This window comes from Doryrhamphus excisus, chromosome 22 (assembly GCF_030265055.1).
Source record: "Doryrhamphus excisus isolate RoL2022-K1 chromosome 22, RoL_Dexc_1.0, whole genome shotgun sequence".
In the NCBI taxonomy this organism is placed as follows: Eukaryota; Metazoa; Chordata; class Actinopteri; order Syngnathiformes; family Syngnathidae; genus Doryrhamphus; species Doryrhamphus excisus.
In genome coordinates this window covers 2,169,153-2,186,960 of record NC_080487.1, presented here as the reverse complement: position 1 = coordinate 2,186,960, position 17,808 = coordinate 2,169,153, and the positions used below count along the sequence as shown (strand labels likewise).

Sequence of the window (17,808 nt, the reverse complement as noted above, 5' to 3'; positions counted from 1 at the left end):
AAAGTGAAGCCTGACAGTTGGGGGCCTCTTGGATGTAATTAGCAACAGAATTGATGAGACAGGGACTAAAGGAGGGCCATTTCAGGAAGTGATTACGCTTGAAAAGTAAGCGAGGTTTAAAGCCGCAACTCATACGCTTGTTACTTATTATCTAGTAAGCAGGTGCATGTTATGTACTGGCTTTTACAGCGATGACGGTTACTCACTTGGGATGGGAGAGAAGCTGGTACAAAGCGTGTTTGTTATCGTCTAGACTGGTCATGGCCACCAGGAAACATTTAATGACCTCCCATGCCTGTCGTCTGTAGTAAGGTTCTGTGGTGGCGCTCTTCAGGCAGTCCAGGGCCGTCTCTATGGCCTAGAATAGGATACAGAACACACTAAGGATCAATAAAACATATATACAACAGCACTTGATCTCAATAGGAAGTCTCAAGTTGCAAAATGGTAACACATCAATATGGGAAATGAATATCAATTTGAGAGCAATTGTGATTAATGTCCAGGAAGTAGTAGAGTGCCAACTGGGTGAGCAAAGGTCATTGTGATCACTGTATTATAGTTAGCCCAATAGCCAAAAAAACGAGCCAATTAATGGCATTCTAAACAACAAGGAGAAAGACTATCAGGCGTAAATTAGGACAGGACAGAATTGTAGGCCTATCAGTCTGCTACGTTATTACGTACGTTTGCCAAAACTGGGAGTAAAAAAAAGTGATAAAATTAAAAAGGTGAGTGAAAATTCAGTCAAGCATTTAAAAAGGAAACAAAGTACACCTTGGAGAGATCTGCATCATATCGCCTTACCTTAAAACAATTTAAATGAACTCACATCAATGTCATTTGATCTCTTTGTCTAACTTAATTGCAATGAAACTCTGTGATGTGCAATTTAAACCTGGTGGTGTCCTCAACCTCTGCGAGAGGGAATTTGCAGCACGTGAGTGTATGTAGCCTGAGCCTCTAATGATCACCAGTGAGAGAAGCAGCCATTACTGAGAGAAAATAATCCTGTCATCGTGGACCACACTAGATTGATGATTACTGACTAGGGATGAAGGGGAGAAGCAAGAGGTGGATTTAATTACCGGTAGCACACCGGTAGAGCTACACACAGGAGTAAGAAACATTAGAGTGAGGTAATGCCGATGTGCTCGTACCTTCTCCATTGGTAGCTGTATTGATGCTTTGCAGTCCGTGAACTCGGCCTTGATGCTGGGCCCTTGCACCTCAGTCACCACATAATGCAGCCTCTGAGACTCTTTCAGCATCTTCCTGTTGCTGCCGCCGAACTTTCCTAAGACTCGGTACGCTACATGGGAGATGGTCTCAGCCGGGTTACGGAGGGTACGCCACAAAGCCTGAAGCACAGGAGAACAAAGATTTGAGTAGCGGTAGAGAAAAACAGAAGAAGATGGCAGTCTATGCTTTTATTATCATACAAAAAAGTGAACATTTGGTTGCTTTCTTCAGATGTTACCAAATACTGACAGGCAAATACTGTATGCAGTATTAACAGGCAATGAAAGACAGATATTTTAAATCAACATGCATATGGACTAAATGGTTCAACTCCCTACCTGCATTAGCTCAGCCCTAACAGGCTGGATGTGGTCGTACAAAAAGTCCGGCTGCAGGTTGTCCACACACAGCTCCAGGGTGCGAAGGCCTTGGCTGACCAGAGTCTGAGAGCCGTTGAGGGCCGACACCAGAGGATCCATCAGCATGGGCAAGTATGGAAGCAAGGAGCTGAGACGCACCGGCACCGTCAAACACAACTCCACAAACAGGTCCTTCATGTGCTGTTTGTGGAGGCCACTCTGCAGCATGTTCAAACCTAATGGCATGGACATGCAGTGAGTCAGCAGTCAAATGTCCATATAGTGGAAGAGATACCTACAAGTGAAGGAAATATCAATTGTACCTTGAAGAAGGTTAGGTAGAAGAGGCAGGAACTCTTGATAGAGCAGGTCATGGCTGCCCCCGCCGATGGAGCGGAAAAGAGCCCGCAAGAACAGGAAGTAGTTGTAGGGTTCCTTGGCAGACTGAGCCAGTTCCATTGAACTGTTCACTATCTTGTGGAGGTGTGGCTAAAGACGCAAAGAGCGGTATTAGCCCCAAAATAAACAATAGAGGCGTCTGGCCTAGCATGGAGACTCACCTTGAGCATCTGTTCGTTCTCAGCAGCAAAAAGCGATACCGATCCAAACACCAGTTTGAAGAGCTTGAGGTAGAGATTGGAGAGTTCCACATTGGAGCCCATCTCAGGAAGTCTTTCGAGAAGGTACTCCACTAAGATGGTGGCAAATAGTGCTGATGTTGACAAGTTGGCCAAGAATGAGTTGGCTACGATCTGAGGAATTAAAAACGAGACAAATACAAGTCATTCATAAAAGGTTAAATAAGGCAAAAGCACCCCAAATCATGGCGGCACCCCCTCTATTGTTCCATGTGGGAAAACATCTCAGTTGGGATCTCCTTGTCCTCCTTGCTAGTAACATTGGAAGCCAACAGGTCCGTCATGGTTCCATTTCTTGTCATCAGAGAATAAAACTTTCTTCCACCTTTAAATTTGGTGCTCTCATGCTAATTCCAAACGGGTGATTTTGTGGCGTTGAAGAAGACCTTTGAAGTTTTTTGTTCTTGAAACCCAGATTTTATGAAACTGCACTCGGCACCATTAACGGCCTTCATGGTCCCGTGTCTTTACAAAAACAGCCAATTGGCTCCTCTAGCTCGGGGCTGATTAATTTTTTGGATCTAACGCTCGATTGTCTTCCTGCACCCAACCTCAGATTTTACCCTTCTTTTCTGTTAAGCACTATGAATTACTGTGTGTATGAATTCTGCGCTATTAATAAACCTGCCATTTCGAAGCTCTGTTTAGAACCTCCTTAGGATCCAACAGAGCAAAAAGTTAATTCTTCTAATTTTTCAACTGATTTTAATATTTTCATCAGATATATATATATTGGTTTTAGGTGCATGATGTACCTGTAATGCATAGTTCTTGGAGATCCTCTCCACCATGTATGGAACAGTAGTTTGAAAAATCTCCTTGAACGTAAGGGGATTCATCATTGTGAAGACCCCGGCAAAGTGCTCCAGAACCTCCTTCTCCTCCTTCATGCGTACAGTCTGGCAGTTGGCAACTCTTATGTAGGTCTGCTGGTTATTGGCAACCTGCACCTGGCGACAAGAGATGTCATCACTCGTCAAGGATCACAGCGGTACGGGTTTTTTCATCAAGTAGATTTTACAGAAAATAAACACCTTCTCTTCGGCTCAATACTGTAATTAAAACAAAGTCAACTTTGTTCTCTTGTAGTACCTGATAAATGTCCAAGGCCTGCATGGCATACTTGACCAACTTTATGTAGATCTGCGTCTCTTTTGGCTGCAGCTGCTTGTTAGGAATAAACTGAGCCTCTGTTAAAGAAAAGAATGATTATTCTCTATTCATGGATGTCCAGCATGCGTCTGTACGCTCACCTCCAGGGGCTTTGCAAGACGTGATGCCCCACGTGATGGTCTTCACTCCACACACCAGAGTCTTGACTAAGCTGCGGCAGTCTGACACCTGAAACGTCTGCTTGTCTTCTTTGTCACCTGGGCGGTCGAAGGGTGTTGAAGGAGGTTGAGGTGTACTAGGAACAGGGGTGGGAGGGGCAGGAGGTGGAATGGCCGGGGTGGTCGAGGGAGTGGGTGTGGCTGGCACCCCTGGTAACCCCCCCGGCTCCACCACGCCCATCTCTGACTGGGGTTTACACTTTTTGAAGATGGAGACAAGCTGGTAGCGCGCTATGGTGTGGAATTTTAGCACAAACACCTGATGGATAGAAAAACAGCAGAAAAGAGCTGAATGTGTGTGCATCACCGTGCGAAACGCAACTCTAGCTAAAACATTTTCTACCTCCAGCATCCTCATGAGAATGTCCCGCCCATTGCCATTCTCCTGCTCCGACTTTGAGCGAATGCAATCCACGAGGTTGAGCAACAGCTTGCAGGACATTGTCTGAATGTTGCTGGGAAGAGACTCGTCATCGATGTTCTTGGCAAACAGCTGCACCGCTAAGGATAAATCCGTCAGGGGTAGATTCTGACGAACATGGTGGACCAGGTCTGCGAGTGTGCTGTAGGCCAAGGGTCTGACAAAGATAGGAGGATAAATGTTATCAAACCAAGAAAAGTCTGAAATATACTATTGGTGTTACATTCTAGGGTTCATCTATACACACAAACCAACAGCTGATTTCTACCCTTCCTGTCACTCACACATACAAAAAAATTGAAAAAAAAAGTCACTCAAAGGACAGGAAGTTCAACAAACAGCAAAGTTATGATCTCCAATTTAAGATAATGGTGATCAATGAAGCAGACTTATTAAACTAAGCTAAAAAATGTTTTCTAATTGCAATGTATCAGTTAGGTAGGTAGAAGAGGTCAATGACTGACACTGACAGACCCACTAGGACTCCACAGCTTTGTTTCCTATGCAGCGCTAATTTGAAACGACAGTTTTATCAGTGAAGTGGTGGGAGGGTGGCGGGTCAAAGAGGTTTGGAAATCGACCTGCAGGGAAATCTGCCCTCTGGAGATGTGGATGAACATGACAAGTTGTCAGAGAGATCTCGGATACGGTCAGCCTCCCTGAGAGGTGCCTAATTAACATGCAAACAGCCACCTGTCTGAGCAATCGCCGCCAATCGAGATGCTAGTGGCACTTGTGACACGCACACACAAGCCCAGAATGAGTCACACAATTGCCAAGACTGTGGCAAAAGATTAAGAAGTCATGTTAAAAGATACTAAATGATTTCTTTTCGTTTAAAACAGTGATAGTAAAATATAGGATAATCTTTTGAATAATCACAAGAGGAGGGACAGCACCTCACCCTGGAGCGAGGCCCGCAAAATTGTAGTTTTTTTATTACAACGTCATTTCCTGCAAAGATGCACTTCTTAACCCACGAATAAGGCACTACTTAGAATTTGGCACAATCAACTTACCGAAGAGTCTCCCGAGCAGTGTAGCCAGAGCCAATGAGGATGGACTCATCAAAAAGTTTATCCATGCAGGGTATAAACTCTGCAACACAAGAAGATACAGTACATTGTGACATTTTGAAAACAAATAGGTACTCTAGTTGGTTTGGAATGTTGCTCAATAATGTACTGAAACACATTAAATAAATGTGAAAAAAAAACTTTGTTTAATTTTTGCAGGCATCTTTAAATCAGAAGGAATACCTTTGTCTCCAATTAGCATTGAACCCAAGCATCGTCCAGGTATCATGCTACATAAAATGCATAATTTGCATATTGTGTATACAGTATGTGTGTGTGTGTGTGTGTGTGTGTGCAAACATACGGCTGCGTAGTTCAGTTGTGAGAATGTGCTTGGCCGCGATGAGCAGCTCCTTGCGGAGGTGAGCCGTCTCCGAGGGGCAGTTGGTGAGCAGCTGCAGCATGCCCTTCACCATCTGCTGGGAGTACTTTCCTACCAGGTCCTGAAGGGGACACACAAAGGAAGAGCGTAGGACTAAAAGCAACGCTCAGTGAAGGATGACAACCACCGGTCATTATTATTAGGGTTGCAATTAACGATTATTTGAATTACTGATGAGCAAATAAGTGTACAAACAAGTGTGTGAATAGGTCTGCTTTCATTCAGGATGTTTTAAATTCAAGAAAACAATTAATTGATTATTAATTGAGTAATGAATTAACTAATGATTAATCAATGAATTGTTGCAGGTCTAGTGAAAAGATAAAATGTGTTCCAAAAATGTGAGGGGTGGACCCACTGTGTGTCTTCGACCATGTGGTTCAATGTTAGCTAATTTTGGGTGAAAATGAATGAAAATGAAAACTCATCAAACAGGTGTACCTGGTAGATTCGAATGATGTAAGCCAAAAATGAGAGCGTCTTGATCTGTGCAGCAATAAAGTCTGCATACAGCTCCTTATTATAAAGCTTGTGTTGCCTGCAAAAGAAACAAGAAAAAAAAAAAAGGGGGGCACACGAGTCATTTAGCCTCATCGACACAACGCCTGCAGTAGGTGACAATTAATGAAGGGTGAAATGTGGGCCTACATATGGGGATTCAATTCTACATGCATGGTTTGTTTATTTGTGTGGCATCTGTTGGTGTGACTCACAAAGAAAGTTTCTCCACACCTGCCAGAGAATCCCGAGGTTTGTTTTTCCTTAATTAACTCTGCTCCATTTCCCCCCCGTCCTGAAAAGCTAATACAACCATCTTCCTACTCGCAAATTTCACCTCCCGCTAAGGCAATTTCTCCTATTTTAACTTCCCTAAATGGAACGTGACCATATTGAGCAACACCATCAAAAAAAGCAAAGCACTGCGATGAAGTCTGTGTGTGTGTGTGTAGAAGGGGGCTATTCTATTAAAAGCATGCCCAATCTCATTCGGAAAGGCCGTAAAAATGAAAATTAATTTAGTTAGTGGGGCTGGAAAATTTCTGTTTGAGCAAATGGATGTTACCTGGCCTGTGGAGACACCTGCAGCATGATAGTGCTCATGATGAGGGGCACAAACTCTGACACCACATTGTGAATATTCAGCTTGTAGAGCTGTAGAGACGGAAAAAACAAAGAACCACTTCATTGCTACACACCCACGTAATTACAGATAAGGTGTTTTCGTTCTCGGATCCAATACACGGTCATGTGCTTTTGGGGAGGATATGATTATATTTAAACAAGTCACACCTCTTCTGACTCCAATCACCCAAAAAATGCAAATAAGACAATCAAGTTTGTCGAATAAATACCTTCAAAAACTTGCAGTTTTACAGTTTATTTAAAAAGTATTCACAGCACCTCACTTTTTACCACATTTTGTGATGCGACAGCTTCATTCCAAATGGAATGAAATCATATATTTCCCTCCAAATTCTCCATGACACCCCATAATGACAACACTAAAAAGACACATAAATAAGTATTCATAGCGTTAACATCATTCTTTACGCACCTTTTTAAGGAAAAAAAATTGAATTTATTCCATTTTGGAATGAGGCTGTCACATAAAATGCAAAAAAAAAGCGAAGCCCTGTGAATAATTCAACCTCATAAATCATATCTTATTTAATAGTGACACTTTTCCTGCTGTGTGGGAAGATGAGAGTACATTTCTCTCACCTGATACATCAGCACCACAATGAGTGGCAGCTCTGCCAGCACTTTGAGAGACAAAGAACCTCGTGGGATGATGGTGTGCTGGAGGCAGAAGCAAAGTGAAGAACAAGATTACTGTCTGATGATGCAGTCGCATTAGATGTACGCTTTTCTACGTTTCAATCCACATGAGCAAATTAGCCTGTAGGCCACTGCTTCAAGAAAAAAAAGGTAGGTTCGGCAATTTCAAACATTATATAATATTAAGGGAATTAATACAAGGCTGAGCACATCAAGTATAGGTATATTTCTATCCAGCATGCATGGTGTAACAGTTTCCTCCTTGCTAATAAAATTAAAAGTAAAAAAAAAATGTTTATCAAAAGACAAAAACTGCCTATGACTATCATGGCGGTCTAATACGGAGCACTGCCGCCATCTGGTGGTTACAAACGGTAGACACTATAGAGTGTAACTTACCGTTCGGGTTTCACTGTCTTCCCTCTCCGGTGCCGTCTTGACCAACACAGAGGTGATCATCCCCACCATTTCTGGAGAGGGAACGGTGTTCTCGGCTATCACCTGGGGGTTCTCAAAGTACCTGGCCTAGTAGGCGCAGAAACACACAGTTAATAACATAAGGAAAAAAAAAAAAAGGATTGAAAAATGGATTGAAAAGTGAGCAGAAGCTTACAACAACTTTCGGGAGATCTTTGTAAATCTGCTTCACAAAGTCCAGAAAGTGATGAATCTAAAAAGATAGCATTGGATACATAATTAAATGTAATTACATTCAAAAACAAGGGTACAACATGAAAAAAAATTACAGAAATAATAGACGTTTGGTCAACCGCTTTTTAAAAAGATCCAGAAATTTACATCAGTGCCAATTAATAAGACAATAATTTTGATGCAAATTTCATAGGATGATGTGATCAATAAATAATAAGCAATCAGGCATCCAGAGACTTACCTCTTGTGAGATTGGAGGACGGAATTGCTTGTGCAGCTCAATGATAATGCGGAGGCATATTAGTACATTTTCCTCACTTTCAATCTGGAGGGGAGAGAAAAAAAAAGAGTCAGTGTGAAACCCTACCCGCTAATAATTACGACATTGTCTTCATTTACTAAGCTTTAGAAAACGATGAGCTGCTAATAAGCAATCACAACAAATCTAGCGCTTTAAAGCTTTTTACGGATCTAGCAGGACTTGTACCTCCAGGAAGCGGAACATCACGGACAGGATGTGCTTGGTGTGCGGTCGAAGGTGCTCATTTGTGGGGATGCGGTGGATGATTTCCAGCACAAGCTTCCTCAATTGCTGCAACAATGGATGTCATTTCAGATCATATTAAAACAGCAAACACTTATTTTGCATCTGCAGGAAGAGGTTTAGTGTATTTCGGAGCTTTGCACACCTGCGTTGGTTTTTCTTGAAGGAACTGCACCTCTCCGTCCTGAAGAAAGGTGAGGAAGCGAGGGATGATGTGTTCCAAGAAGGTGGAATATTGAGGCGAAGATGTCACGTTCTGAAAGTGTAACATGAAGTTCATTTAAAGCCAATCAACCACTGATGAAAATATGTCAAACTCACCTCAAAGTTCTCGCTGACCTCCTGCATCATCTTCAGTTTGGTCTCATCAGCTGCAAATTAAGGGAAACGCAGGCATCATTCGTCCAGTTTGATAAATGCAGTTCCGTTTTGACTGCCTTCTATGTATGCTTAGCAGGGACAACTCAGATCTTATCAGTTTCTACTTTCATTGCCAGCTTGATCAAAAGGTACAGGAAACACACACAAGCACACACACGCACACACTCTCACAAACATGTACCTTTGGCTGGACTAAAGCATATCGCCCTCATCATATCGTCCGTGCAAAAAACATAGGTGTCTTATAAGAAATGGCAAAATCTTATCTGAACGTACGTGTGTTTGCATCAGTGAGAGCTGCCACAAACTGCAGATACTTCTTCATCAGTGTGGTCTGGTCCACTACAGTGGGGCTGGGTGCTGGCACAAAGGCCATCGTGGCAGCTGGATCAGACTCAGCGAAGAAGAGAAAGGTGGCAGACTGTAGTCTGCACAGATCTCAGCTTGACCTCATGTAGCGTTCCACTGCGTACAAGAAATTAAACATTGCACAAACTTTAGGATAAAGTAAGTAAAAGTACATTTTACCACGCTCATAAACTGTGTTATAATACATTTATAGTATGTAGGAGGTGAAGCCAAAGTAGAGAACTCAACATGCCTCAAGCGCGCGGCGCATAATGATGACGTCAATACAAGCACCGACTAGCACAATTCTTCCCAAATTACAGCAGAATTTCTAAATTAAGCACCGACACACCACATTCGAAAGCATCTTGTTACTTGTGCATTTGCACGTTTATGCGTCTGCTTTTCCGATATAAGAGGCAAAGTTTACAGATCAACTTAAAAATAAACATTCGCTACCATTAGCTCGAAAGTTAGCTTGTCAAAGAAAGGGACTGGCGTAAGAAAATGTGATGCTGTGTTCAAAGAGAAATCACGGTGAAACATAAGACAAGTCCACGTGTTAGCCAAACCTCCATGATTACAAATGCATGTGTGAAACAAAATGTTTGCACAAAATCTATATCACATTGCAAAACAAACGCTCTTACCAAGTCCGACATAAAGAAACCAAGGAGGTAGCATCCGCCGCGCTGTCGCACTGAGATCCGGCCCAGCATGGATGTGAAGGAAAAACACTGCGCATATCCTCAGCTTAACATATTTTGTTCTGTAATTACAACACATTTCCAGTGAAGTAAGGGATTTATATGTGAGTTGCTTTAAATAAATTTTGCATGTGTAGTTAGTTATTCAAAAAGAGTGTATGATGTTCTATAACAAAAGGTTTTATAGTGCCAGCGGAAGGCTACGTGCCTAAAGGCGGTTGTTATATGACCATCGTTTTCGATGGTCTTGTTGTTCTGTTAAGGAGGAAGTAATTTTGCGGGTAACTGCGCGAGAACGCTGTTATTAGGAAGGAGACATTTAAAGAGGCTTCTTTAAGGGTATTTCAAGTTGTAGTTTAAGTAAATATCAAATGATCACAGTAATTATCCTTATATACTCTATATATGGAAAATACAGTTTTTGTTTTTCATGGAAAAATAATGCGTTTATATAATCATTATTTATTAAAACTAAATTTAAACAAATAATGCCTTTTTTCGTGTACATCGTTCCAAAAATCAGCAAAGGTACACCTACATGATTTCAGTTGCTGCATGGTTGGCAGAATGGTGGATTGATGGGTTGTCCAGCATAAGCTGTGAGCATGTTGTTTTTGATTATACCACAGGGTGGCAGCATACAATAGGGTCTCTCTGGGTTGGTATTCTCAGACAGGCGGTAGAAACCAAAGAGAGTATACAATAAGAGCAACGACTCCTCAACCACTTCCGTATTGTGACCTGGGCGGGTTTGGCCGCCATGATAGAGAGCAGGATCCAGAAAAAATGCATTGTAAACATGCCCTCGGTACACTGCTCAGCCATTAATTGTTCAAATAGTCGGTCCAAAAGTTCCCCAGAAAAGACAGGTGTGTCTGATAAAAAATATTATGGATTCAAAAACAGAATATTGGACAAGACCTAAAGTGTATATTGTGTGGTACTCCCAAACAATATAGCTTTAAGCTAATTTGTTTCTCTGGGTGATTAGCTGCATTATTGGCTAGTCAGTGAAGATGATAATTCACATTATAGTCAATCAAATATATTAAAAATGCCATCACTGAAATAAATGTTGCATTGTGTAAATACTTCCAATTAAATATCCATTTAAAATCCATACATTCAACCATCAGCGCTAGTGATTACATGGTACTCTATTGGCCCGCCTAGCCTCGCCCACCTCTTCTGCTTTCTATAATGGCGGACTTTCAGCTCCATTCCATATTTCACTGTGTTCCATTCATCAGCTGATATCCGTAACGGAAATTGAGAGTTGGACATATCAGCATATTGGTTTCCAGCAAAAAAACGCTAATTTAATTTGAACTCTAATATGATTCAAAGAATCCAATTTCTTGTTGTTGTCTTTTAGCCTCCGGGGAGCCAATGTTGTTGCTTATGCTTTAATATCTTTGGTTTAATTCCGCTGATTAATCCCAGGGTATTTTCTTGACCAAATAGGAAAACAGAAGCAAATTACCTTCTAATTGCACTGAAAATTACTAAGTCTTGATTTATCTTCTCATCTATTGTCTCCTTACTCTTCTCCTCGTTCTATGGGTGGGCTTCACTGAGCATTTGTCTCTGCCAGCTCCTCCTGAGTTAACCCACTGGCAAGAGGCTACAGAACCGAATATTCCTTTCACAGAATGTCACATAATGTAGGAGATAATTTGTCATTCTTGTTTTCTTTCACACTCTGTACCCTAGGTAATGATGACCTGCTAAAAGAGGCACGCCACACATTTATTGCAAGGTTGTTTGTTTCATTAGGCGACCTGTTTTTTTTTTTCTAAAGACTGAGAAGATAAAACAGTGGCTGGCTGTCTGTAAAAGACCACTCATGTGTCCATTAGACTCTCAGTACAGTGCTGACGACCTCCTAGTGCAGTCGGATCACACATAGAGAGAAGCACACTTCCCTGCAGACTGAATCCTCGACAATACACTCAAAACCTTTTCATGCATCTAAAGCCCATTTCCTTTCATGGTCTGCATAATAAAATAATAACCGGGCTTCAGGCAAACCAACACCTAAACAGGACCACACATTCTGTGGTTTTATGAGAAACACTCATAACATAAATGTGCATTATTTTCAGTTTAAATTAATTATACACTCCATTTTCCCCACATTTTTGTCTTTGTCTTTTTGTCCACACTATAAAACCCATTTGACAACCTTAATTTAAAAAAAAAACGGCAGCACGGCGGTCGATGGTTAGCGTGCAGACCTCACAGGATTCAATTCCACCCTCGGCCATCTCTGTGTGGAGTTTGCATGTTCTCCCCGTGCATGCGTGGGTTTTCTCCGAGTACAGATGCACGTAAAGTTTCAGTTTTAATTCTGCTGGACCTCAGTGCTGCCTTTGACACAGTTGGTCATGTGACCTTATTACAGAGATGAGAAAACTGGGTGGAAATATGTGGTACCTCGTTACATGGATTCACATCCTATCTGGGAGATAGGAAGTACTCAAAAGGCACAAAAGGGGTTCCCCAAGGGTCAATCCCGGAACCCATGGTTTTCAATCTGTACATCATTTTTAGACTTACAAAATCAGGAACGGACCCCAACGAGATGTGGGACAATCCTCAACTTTGGCAATGTTCAATTTTAATTCATTTTTGTTTTTATGTTTAATGGAATTATTTTTTATTTTACCCCTCTAAAGCCATTTGAATTCCCTTGCGCCCTGTAGGTGGCTATTTGTCCTTCAAAAAATAGTAGTTTATTTTATACTATTATACTATACTATACTATTATATATACTATAGTATACTATTATACTATATTATTATATTATAACGTAACTATATTCAAAAGGCCACTGCTGCACCACAGGTTTTGTTTTACGCAGGCAAAAGAGTCATTGTCCAAACAATCTTGTTCCGTTTCTTCATATTTCCTTTTATTACCAAGCAAGCAAAAAAAACAAAAAGGAACAAGGGCCTTGTCCTGTTGCCTCTTTTGCGCTGGTACAAAAACCATAGGCCCACCCCGGTGCATGCTGGTCCTGTGAGCACTGCCTACCTAAATATATTGCAGGTGCCCAGGGTGTTATCCAATGAAACAAACCCACAAATTAACTACTATTTAACCCCAACAAAATATGATAGATAAACAAATAAATAACAAGAAAATATTATCAACTAATCCAAACAAAACAACAACAACAAAACATAAATCAACAGATATTACACACTAATAAATAGCTCCTCCACGCCCTATAAATAAACTTCCCAGCCTTTACATTGCCAACCTGTCACAGATGGATTATACCAAAGTGGTTCCATTTGTTTTGACACTGTTTTTTTGTTCCCCCAATGCAGGGTCCCTGACCATTGCTTTAATGAACTGCCCAAACAGATCAATAAACGTGTCACCCAGCTGGCCTCTGACGTCAGCCTACTACAGCCAATCGTGGGCGTTGTGTGGACACCTTTTTTTGGTAATCCTCTTTTCCCTTAAGAGGAACTGTCCGATCAGCACCACATCTCACTCTGTTTGCTCCAGGAATAGCACCCGCTAACAGGTCATATTAAGCGAGCTTACAAAGACACGATTTGGCTATTTTAATGTTTTATTTCAAAATGTAGAAACGCTACCGTTTTGGTAAAGCAGGTTCGAAAGTAAATCCTCACCTTTGTACTTTTCTCTCCACTTGCCGGTGAACTTTGAGGACATGTTTTCACCTTTTTACTGCTTTTTATGTTTCTTCGTGGTGGCCTGCCGCCACCAAGTGAGCGGCCAAGTGGACGACGGTAAGCGGTACATTTGCCGAGCGGTGCCGCTCATTGGCGACGCCACCAGCTGCCCGGTGACCTTATTACCCGAAGCCGGCGCCGGGGGCCAGGAAGAGGAGCTCCGTAACACGGTCATGCAGCTACGGGAGACCATTTTGCAGCAGAAAGAAACCATTTCCAAACAATTAGGCACCATCAACGAGCTGACCACTAAACTTTCTCTGTGCGCCTCCACGACTGATGATAGAAAGTACGAAAAGGGGGCTTCTTGGGGTAAAGAGAAGCAAAACACCATGGGGGACGTCCCAAGAGATCCCAATGACACTATTGAGAATCTGGGGAAAACGATGCAAGGTCTCAAGGATCGGCTGGAGAACCTGGAGGTAAGGAGTCATTCTCACTGAGACATTTTAGAATCAGTTGGAGTATCTAACACTGTATGTGTCCAGATTCATTTGAAAGATTATATTGCCACCATACTGTGACAAAAACACTCATAATTTAATATATTTATATTTATTATATCAATATTTTATGCATTACATGCAATATTTTTATATAACAGTAACATAATTACCTTGCAGTGTTGATACAGCCCCTTTCCAGTGAGTATACAGTATATTGTCATAAATAAATATAATATAAAATATATTATAATAAATACAATATAAAAATATAAATGAAGTGAAATTAAAAAGAGCAGATTGATTTTTATTGTATGGAATTTTGCAAGATAATGCAATTAGAAGTAGCAAAATTATTTTAATTAGTAAATTAATTTATTATTTAAACGATTAATTATTAAAATTATTTTATTAAATTATTTTTAATTTAATAAAATTATTTTTTATTAAATTAATTTATTTTATAAAATTGTTTTTAATTTAGTAAAATTATTTTTGTTAAATTAGTTTATTATTTAAATTATTAATTATTAAAATTATTTTAAAATTGCAAGTCATTTTCAGTGCTTCAAGGATTGTGGCAACTTCCAATTTATATAAACTGTCAATAAACTGTTCAATAATGAGCAATAAAAGCCTCATTTTCCTTAAAACATTTTAATACCAACATTTCAACATTGTTTAGTTTAATACTGAATAAACATGACGGTGGAAAAACCACAAGCTGCACCGTGCACGGCATCCTCTCTAAATTGTAGCATCCGCAAGCCAGTCAGACATGCATGCCAGAACCCTGCTGAGATGTGAAAAGCACTGTGCAGCCCCCCCGCTGGTCACTGTCCATGATCACCTGTGTCCACTTCCTGCTCATCCAATTTTCAGCAACAGCAGATGCGGGCCAACATCTCCGGCGCCCCTTTCCCCAGCGAGTTACGTGACTTGCTGCAGCGTCGCCTGGTCGAGCTGGAGAAACAGCTCCTGAAGAAAGTCAGCAACTTGGAGGAGGAGAAGAGCATGCTGTCCAACGCCACGGCGGCGTACCGGTTGAAGACCGAAAGCACGCTCAACGCGCTGGTGGAGAGGATCAGTGAGCTGGAGAAAGGTAATGACCGAGGTAGAATATATGGATCTACAGTCTCCTTTAAGAGGGGAAGATGTAGCCTCCATGAATATTATGAATATTATAACCAGAACATTATGAATGAAGGTTAGGCCCATACTGAAAAGATAAAGGTTATGTTGTAAACTTAATCAAAACAGTTGCTTTGTTACTTAATAACACAGAGCTGAGATGTGGACTACAGCAATAGAACCAATGTTGTAAATGCGGTAAGGCACCAGCATTAATATCAATAATGAGTTGATTCTAAACATCAATACAGCAAGTGGAACACCCAATACTGTCCCAATACTTCTGACAATTCTGTGTTCCTGTGTGCCAATCTAGTCCCATGTATCCCATTTAACAAGATACCCCCCCCCCCCCTTCCCGTTCCGACCTGTACAGGAGGTGAAGACTTCAAGTCCCCCGAGCAGTTCAAACTCTCCCTCCCCCAGCGTACAAACTACTTGTATGGCCGCATCACCAAGAGCCTCCCTGAGATGTACGCGTTCACTCTCTGCATGTGGATCAAATCCGGTGCCACTCCAGGAATCGGGACGCCGTTCTCCTACGGCGTTCCCGGACAAGCCAATGAGATCGTGCTGATCGAATGGGGCAATAATCCAATCGAGCTGCTGATCAATGATAAGGTAGTCATCAATGTTATAGCGCATTACTAGACGTTACGTTTAATCTAATCTAATCTAATTTAATCTAATCTAATGGACTTTTATGGATGGCTGTGTAGGTTGCCCAGCTCCCCTTGGAGGTACGGGACGGACGCTGGCACCACATCTGTATCTGCTGGACCACAAGGGATGGTCAGTGGGACGCTTACCAGGATGGGGAAAAACAAGGCACGGGAGACAATCTGGCAGCATGGCACCCCATCAAACCAGGGGGGGTGATTATCCTGGGACAGGAGCAGGTATAAGGTTCTGCGGGGAGATCTTTTGCGGGGAGAACTCCCATATATAATAAGTCATAATTGTATTAAAAAATGGAGATTACATGTTGTAATCACGTTAGCAGTGTTTTGATGAAATAATATACCATTTGTGTACATGTAGAATGGATAAGATGATTATATGTATACAGCATATCAATACTTTATAATTTCCATACATAATAGAACAATAGTGTGTGTATCTAGCTAAAAAAGTAGTTGACTCATTAGTGTCCCTGTCGTCTCCAGGATGTCGTCGGCGGCCGCTTTGATGCCGGACAGGCGTTTGTGGGCGAACTGAGTCAAGTCAACATTTGGGACCGTGTCCTGAAGCCAGCGGAGATCCAGTCTATGGCCAACTGTACGTCGTACCTGCCCGGCAATGTGATCTCGTGGCTAGCGAGCAACGTGGAGGTGTTCGGGAGGGGAGCCTTCAAGAGGCCCCTGGAGGTGTGTCAGGAGCGCCTGCCTAATACCTAAAAACCCTTACGGTCTTTGCCTTTATTTTTCATTAGCGATCACCATCTTTGTCTAAGTACTGTGACTGGAAGCTGTGAAAAAAGTAGCATTTTGAGTGTTGTGTGTAGTTTTACTGTCCGCCCCCAAGCCTTGAGATGATGAAAATGATGAAAATGCTCCCCAGCCCCGACTAATGCAAATACACGAAGGCTCAGACTGCCTCCTAGTTTGCTGTTGCGTGCCGTGCAAGAGAAAGCAGGAAGGAAGATTAGCTAATGTTATGTCTATTGCTTAGCCGGGGAATCGGCTTGGAGCCAAAATCAATCACAACATGTATCCTGACATCTCTAGTCTATGTTTGCACTTTATTGGTAAACTAAATTACCCTGTTACTCTTTGCATGGACACCAGTGATGCTAATGAGTCTACATATCACAGTGCTTTCCCCCTCCCCTTTTTTGCCTTTTACCTATGAGCAAAACAAATATGTTTATAGCGACATCATTGCAAAACATTTGTACTTGCTGTTTGTTCTTTATATCGAAATAGCTGAGCTACCGAAAAAGGATGTATTTACGGCGTATGAATCGTAGTGTCCTGAATTGTTTTGTATAGCTTTTTGATGCTTATTCATTCCTGTGGCCTTCATAGGGACTCAAGTGCCATTTTTTGTGTTGTAAGCACCAAAATAACATCAAGTATGAAGTATAAAATAAAGATGGCTGCTGTCTAACAAATGTTTGTACACTTTTATGTTGTCCACCAAATCATATAAACAGACTCTATACTATATCTTGCAATACAATACAATATAAATGAAATTTGGATATACTTTAGAGTAGTCAGTGTGCAGTATACAGGGTGATTGAAAAATAACCCCAATTTTTATTCATTCATTCATTTGCTACCGCTTCCTCTACGAGGGTCGCGGGGGTGCTGGAGCCTATCCCAGCTGTCTTCGGGCGAGATGAGCAGCCAATCACAGGGCACATACGTATAGACAAACAACCATTCACACTCACATTCATACCTATGGACAATTTGGAGTGGCCAACTAACCTAGCATGTTTTTGGAATGTGGGAGGAAGCCGGAGTTCCCTATTTTTTAAGTATTTGTAATTTATTCCTGAACTTGTATTGCATGGGGTTTTATTTAAAATTCGATACGGGCGCCAACATTGGCCACCAGTTTCTCAAGCTGACTGGGAGTCGCATTAACTGAAACGTGTACTGAACTGATCTGAAAAAACAAGAATCTAGAACAGGGGTCGCAAACTCAAAAAACTCA

General features: G+C 41.5%; 2 protein-coding genes across 3 annotated transcripts in view; one reads left to right on the top strand and one right to left on the bottom strand.

Annotated features, from left to right (window-relative positions):
- trrap (transformation/transcription domain-associated protein) overlaps window positions 1-10,524 on the bottom strand; it is a 57,285-nt gene extending 46,761 nt beyond the window's left edge. For both annotated transcript variants that reach the window (XM_058062239.1, XM_058062240.1), the window contains exons 1-23: window positions 10,398-10,524; window positions 9,803-9,921; window positions 9,081-9,269; window positions 8,745-8,794; window positions 8,569-8,679; window positions 8,367-8,471; window positions 8,121-8,204; window positions 7,842-7,898; window positions 7,628-7,753; window positions 7,172-7,249; window positions 6,513-6,601; window positions 5,891-5,987; window positions 5,372-5,510; window positions 5,011-5,089; window positions 3,914-4,148; window positions 3,493-3,829; window positions 3,332-3,429; window positions 2,995-3,189; window positions 2,162-2,353; window positions 1,925-2,090; window positions 1,581-1,837; window positions 1,161-1,361; window positions 207-358 (exon numbers count right to left, since the gene is read on the bottom strand). In XM_058062239.1, the coding sequence (XP_057918222.1) occupies window positions 207-358; window positions 1,161-1,361; window positions 1,581-1,837; window positions 1,925-2,090; window positions 2,162-2,353; window positions 2,995-3,189; window positions 3,332-3,429; window positions 3,493-3,829; window positions 3,914-4,148; window positions 5,011-5,089; window positions 5,372-5,510; window positions 5,891-5,987; window positions 6,513-6,601; window positions 7,172-7,249; window positions 7,628-7,753; window positions 7,842-7,898; window positions 8,121-8,204; window positions 8,367-8,471; window positions 8,569-8,679; window positions 8,745-8,794; window positions 9,081-9,180 (2,948 nt within the window). In that variant the 5' untranslated portion in view covers window positions 9,181-9,269; window positions 9,803-9,921; window positions 10,398-10,524. The remainder of the gene's footprint in view (window positions 1-206; window positions 359-1,160; window positions 1,362-1,580; window positions 1,838-1,924; window positions 2,091-2,161; window positions 2,354-2,994; window positions 3,190-3,331; window positions 3,430-3,492; window positions 3,830-3,913; window positions 4,149-5,010; window positions 5,090-5,371; window positions 5,511-5,890; window positions 5,988-6,512; window positions 6,602-7,171; window positions 7,250-7,627; window positions 7,754-7,841; window positions 7,899-8,120; window positions 8,205-8,366; window positions 8,472-8,568; window positions 8,680-8,744; window positions 8,795-9,080; window positions 9,270-9,802; window positions 9,922-10,397) is intronic.
- Window positions 10,525-13,346: 2,822 nt separating this feature from the next.
- Window positions 13,347-17,257, top strand: nptx2b (neuronal pentraxin IIb). Its single transcript, XM_058061725.1, has 5 exons — window positions 13,347-13,992; window positions 14,896-15,115; window positions 15,521-15,765; window positions 15,864-16,043; window positions 16,311-17,257. The coding sequence occupies exons 1-5, from the start codon at window positions 13,549-13,551 to the stop codon at window positions 16,539-16,541; spliced, it is 1,320 nt and encodes a 439-aa protein (XP_057917708.1). The 5' UTR covers window positions 13,347-13,548; the 3' UTR covers window positions 16,542-17,257.
- The last annotated feature ends 551 nt before the right edge of the window (window positions 17,258-17,808 follow it).

What these genes read in the sequence shown, in the direction of transcription:
- nptx2b (XM_058061725.1), top strand. Translation starts at nt 13,549, where the DNA reads ATGTTTTCACCTTTTTACTGCTTTTTATGTTTCTTCGTGGTGGCCTGC. An exon ending in GATCAGTGAGCTGGAGAAAG is followed by an intron (nt 15,116 to 15,520) that starts GTAATGACCGAG and finishes CGACCTGTACAG; the next exon opens with GAGGTGAAGACTTCAAGTCC. An exon ending in TTATCCTGGGACAGGAGCAG is followed by an intron (nt 16,044 to 16,310) that starts GTATAAGGTTCT and finishes TGTCGTCTCCAG; the next exon opens with GATGTCGTCGGCGGCCGCTT.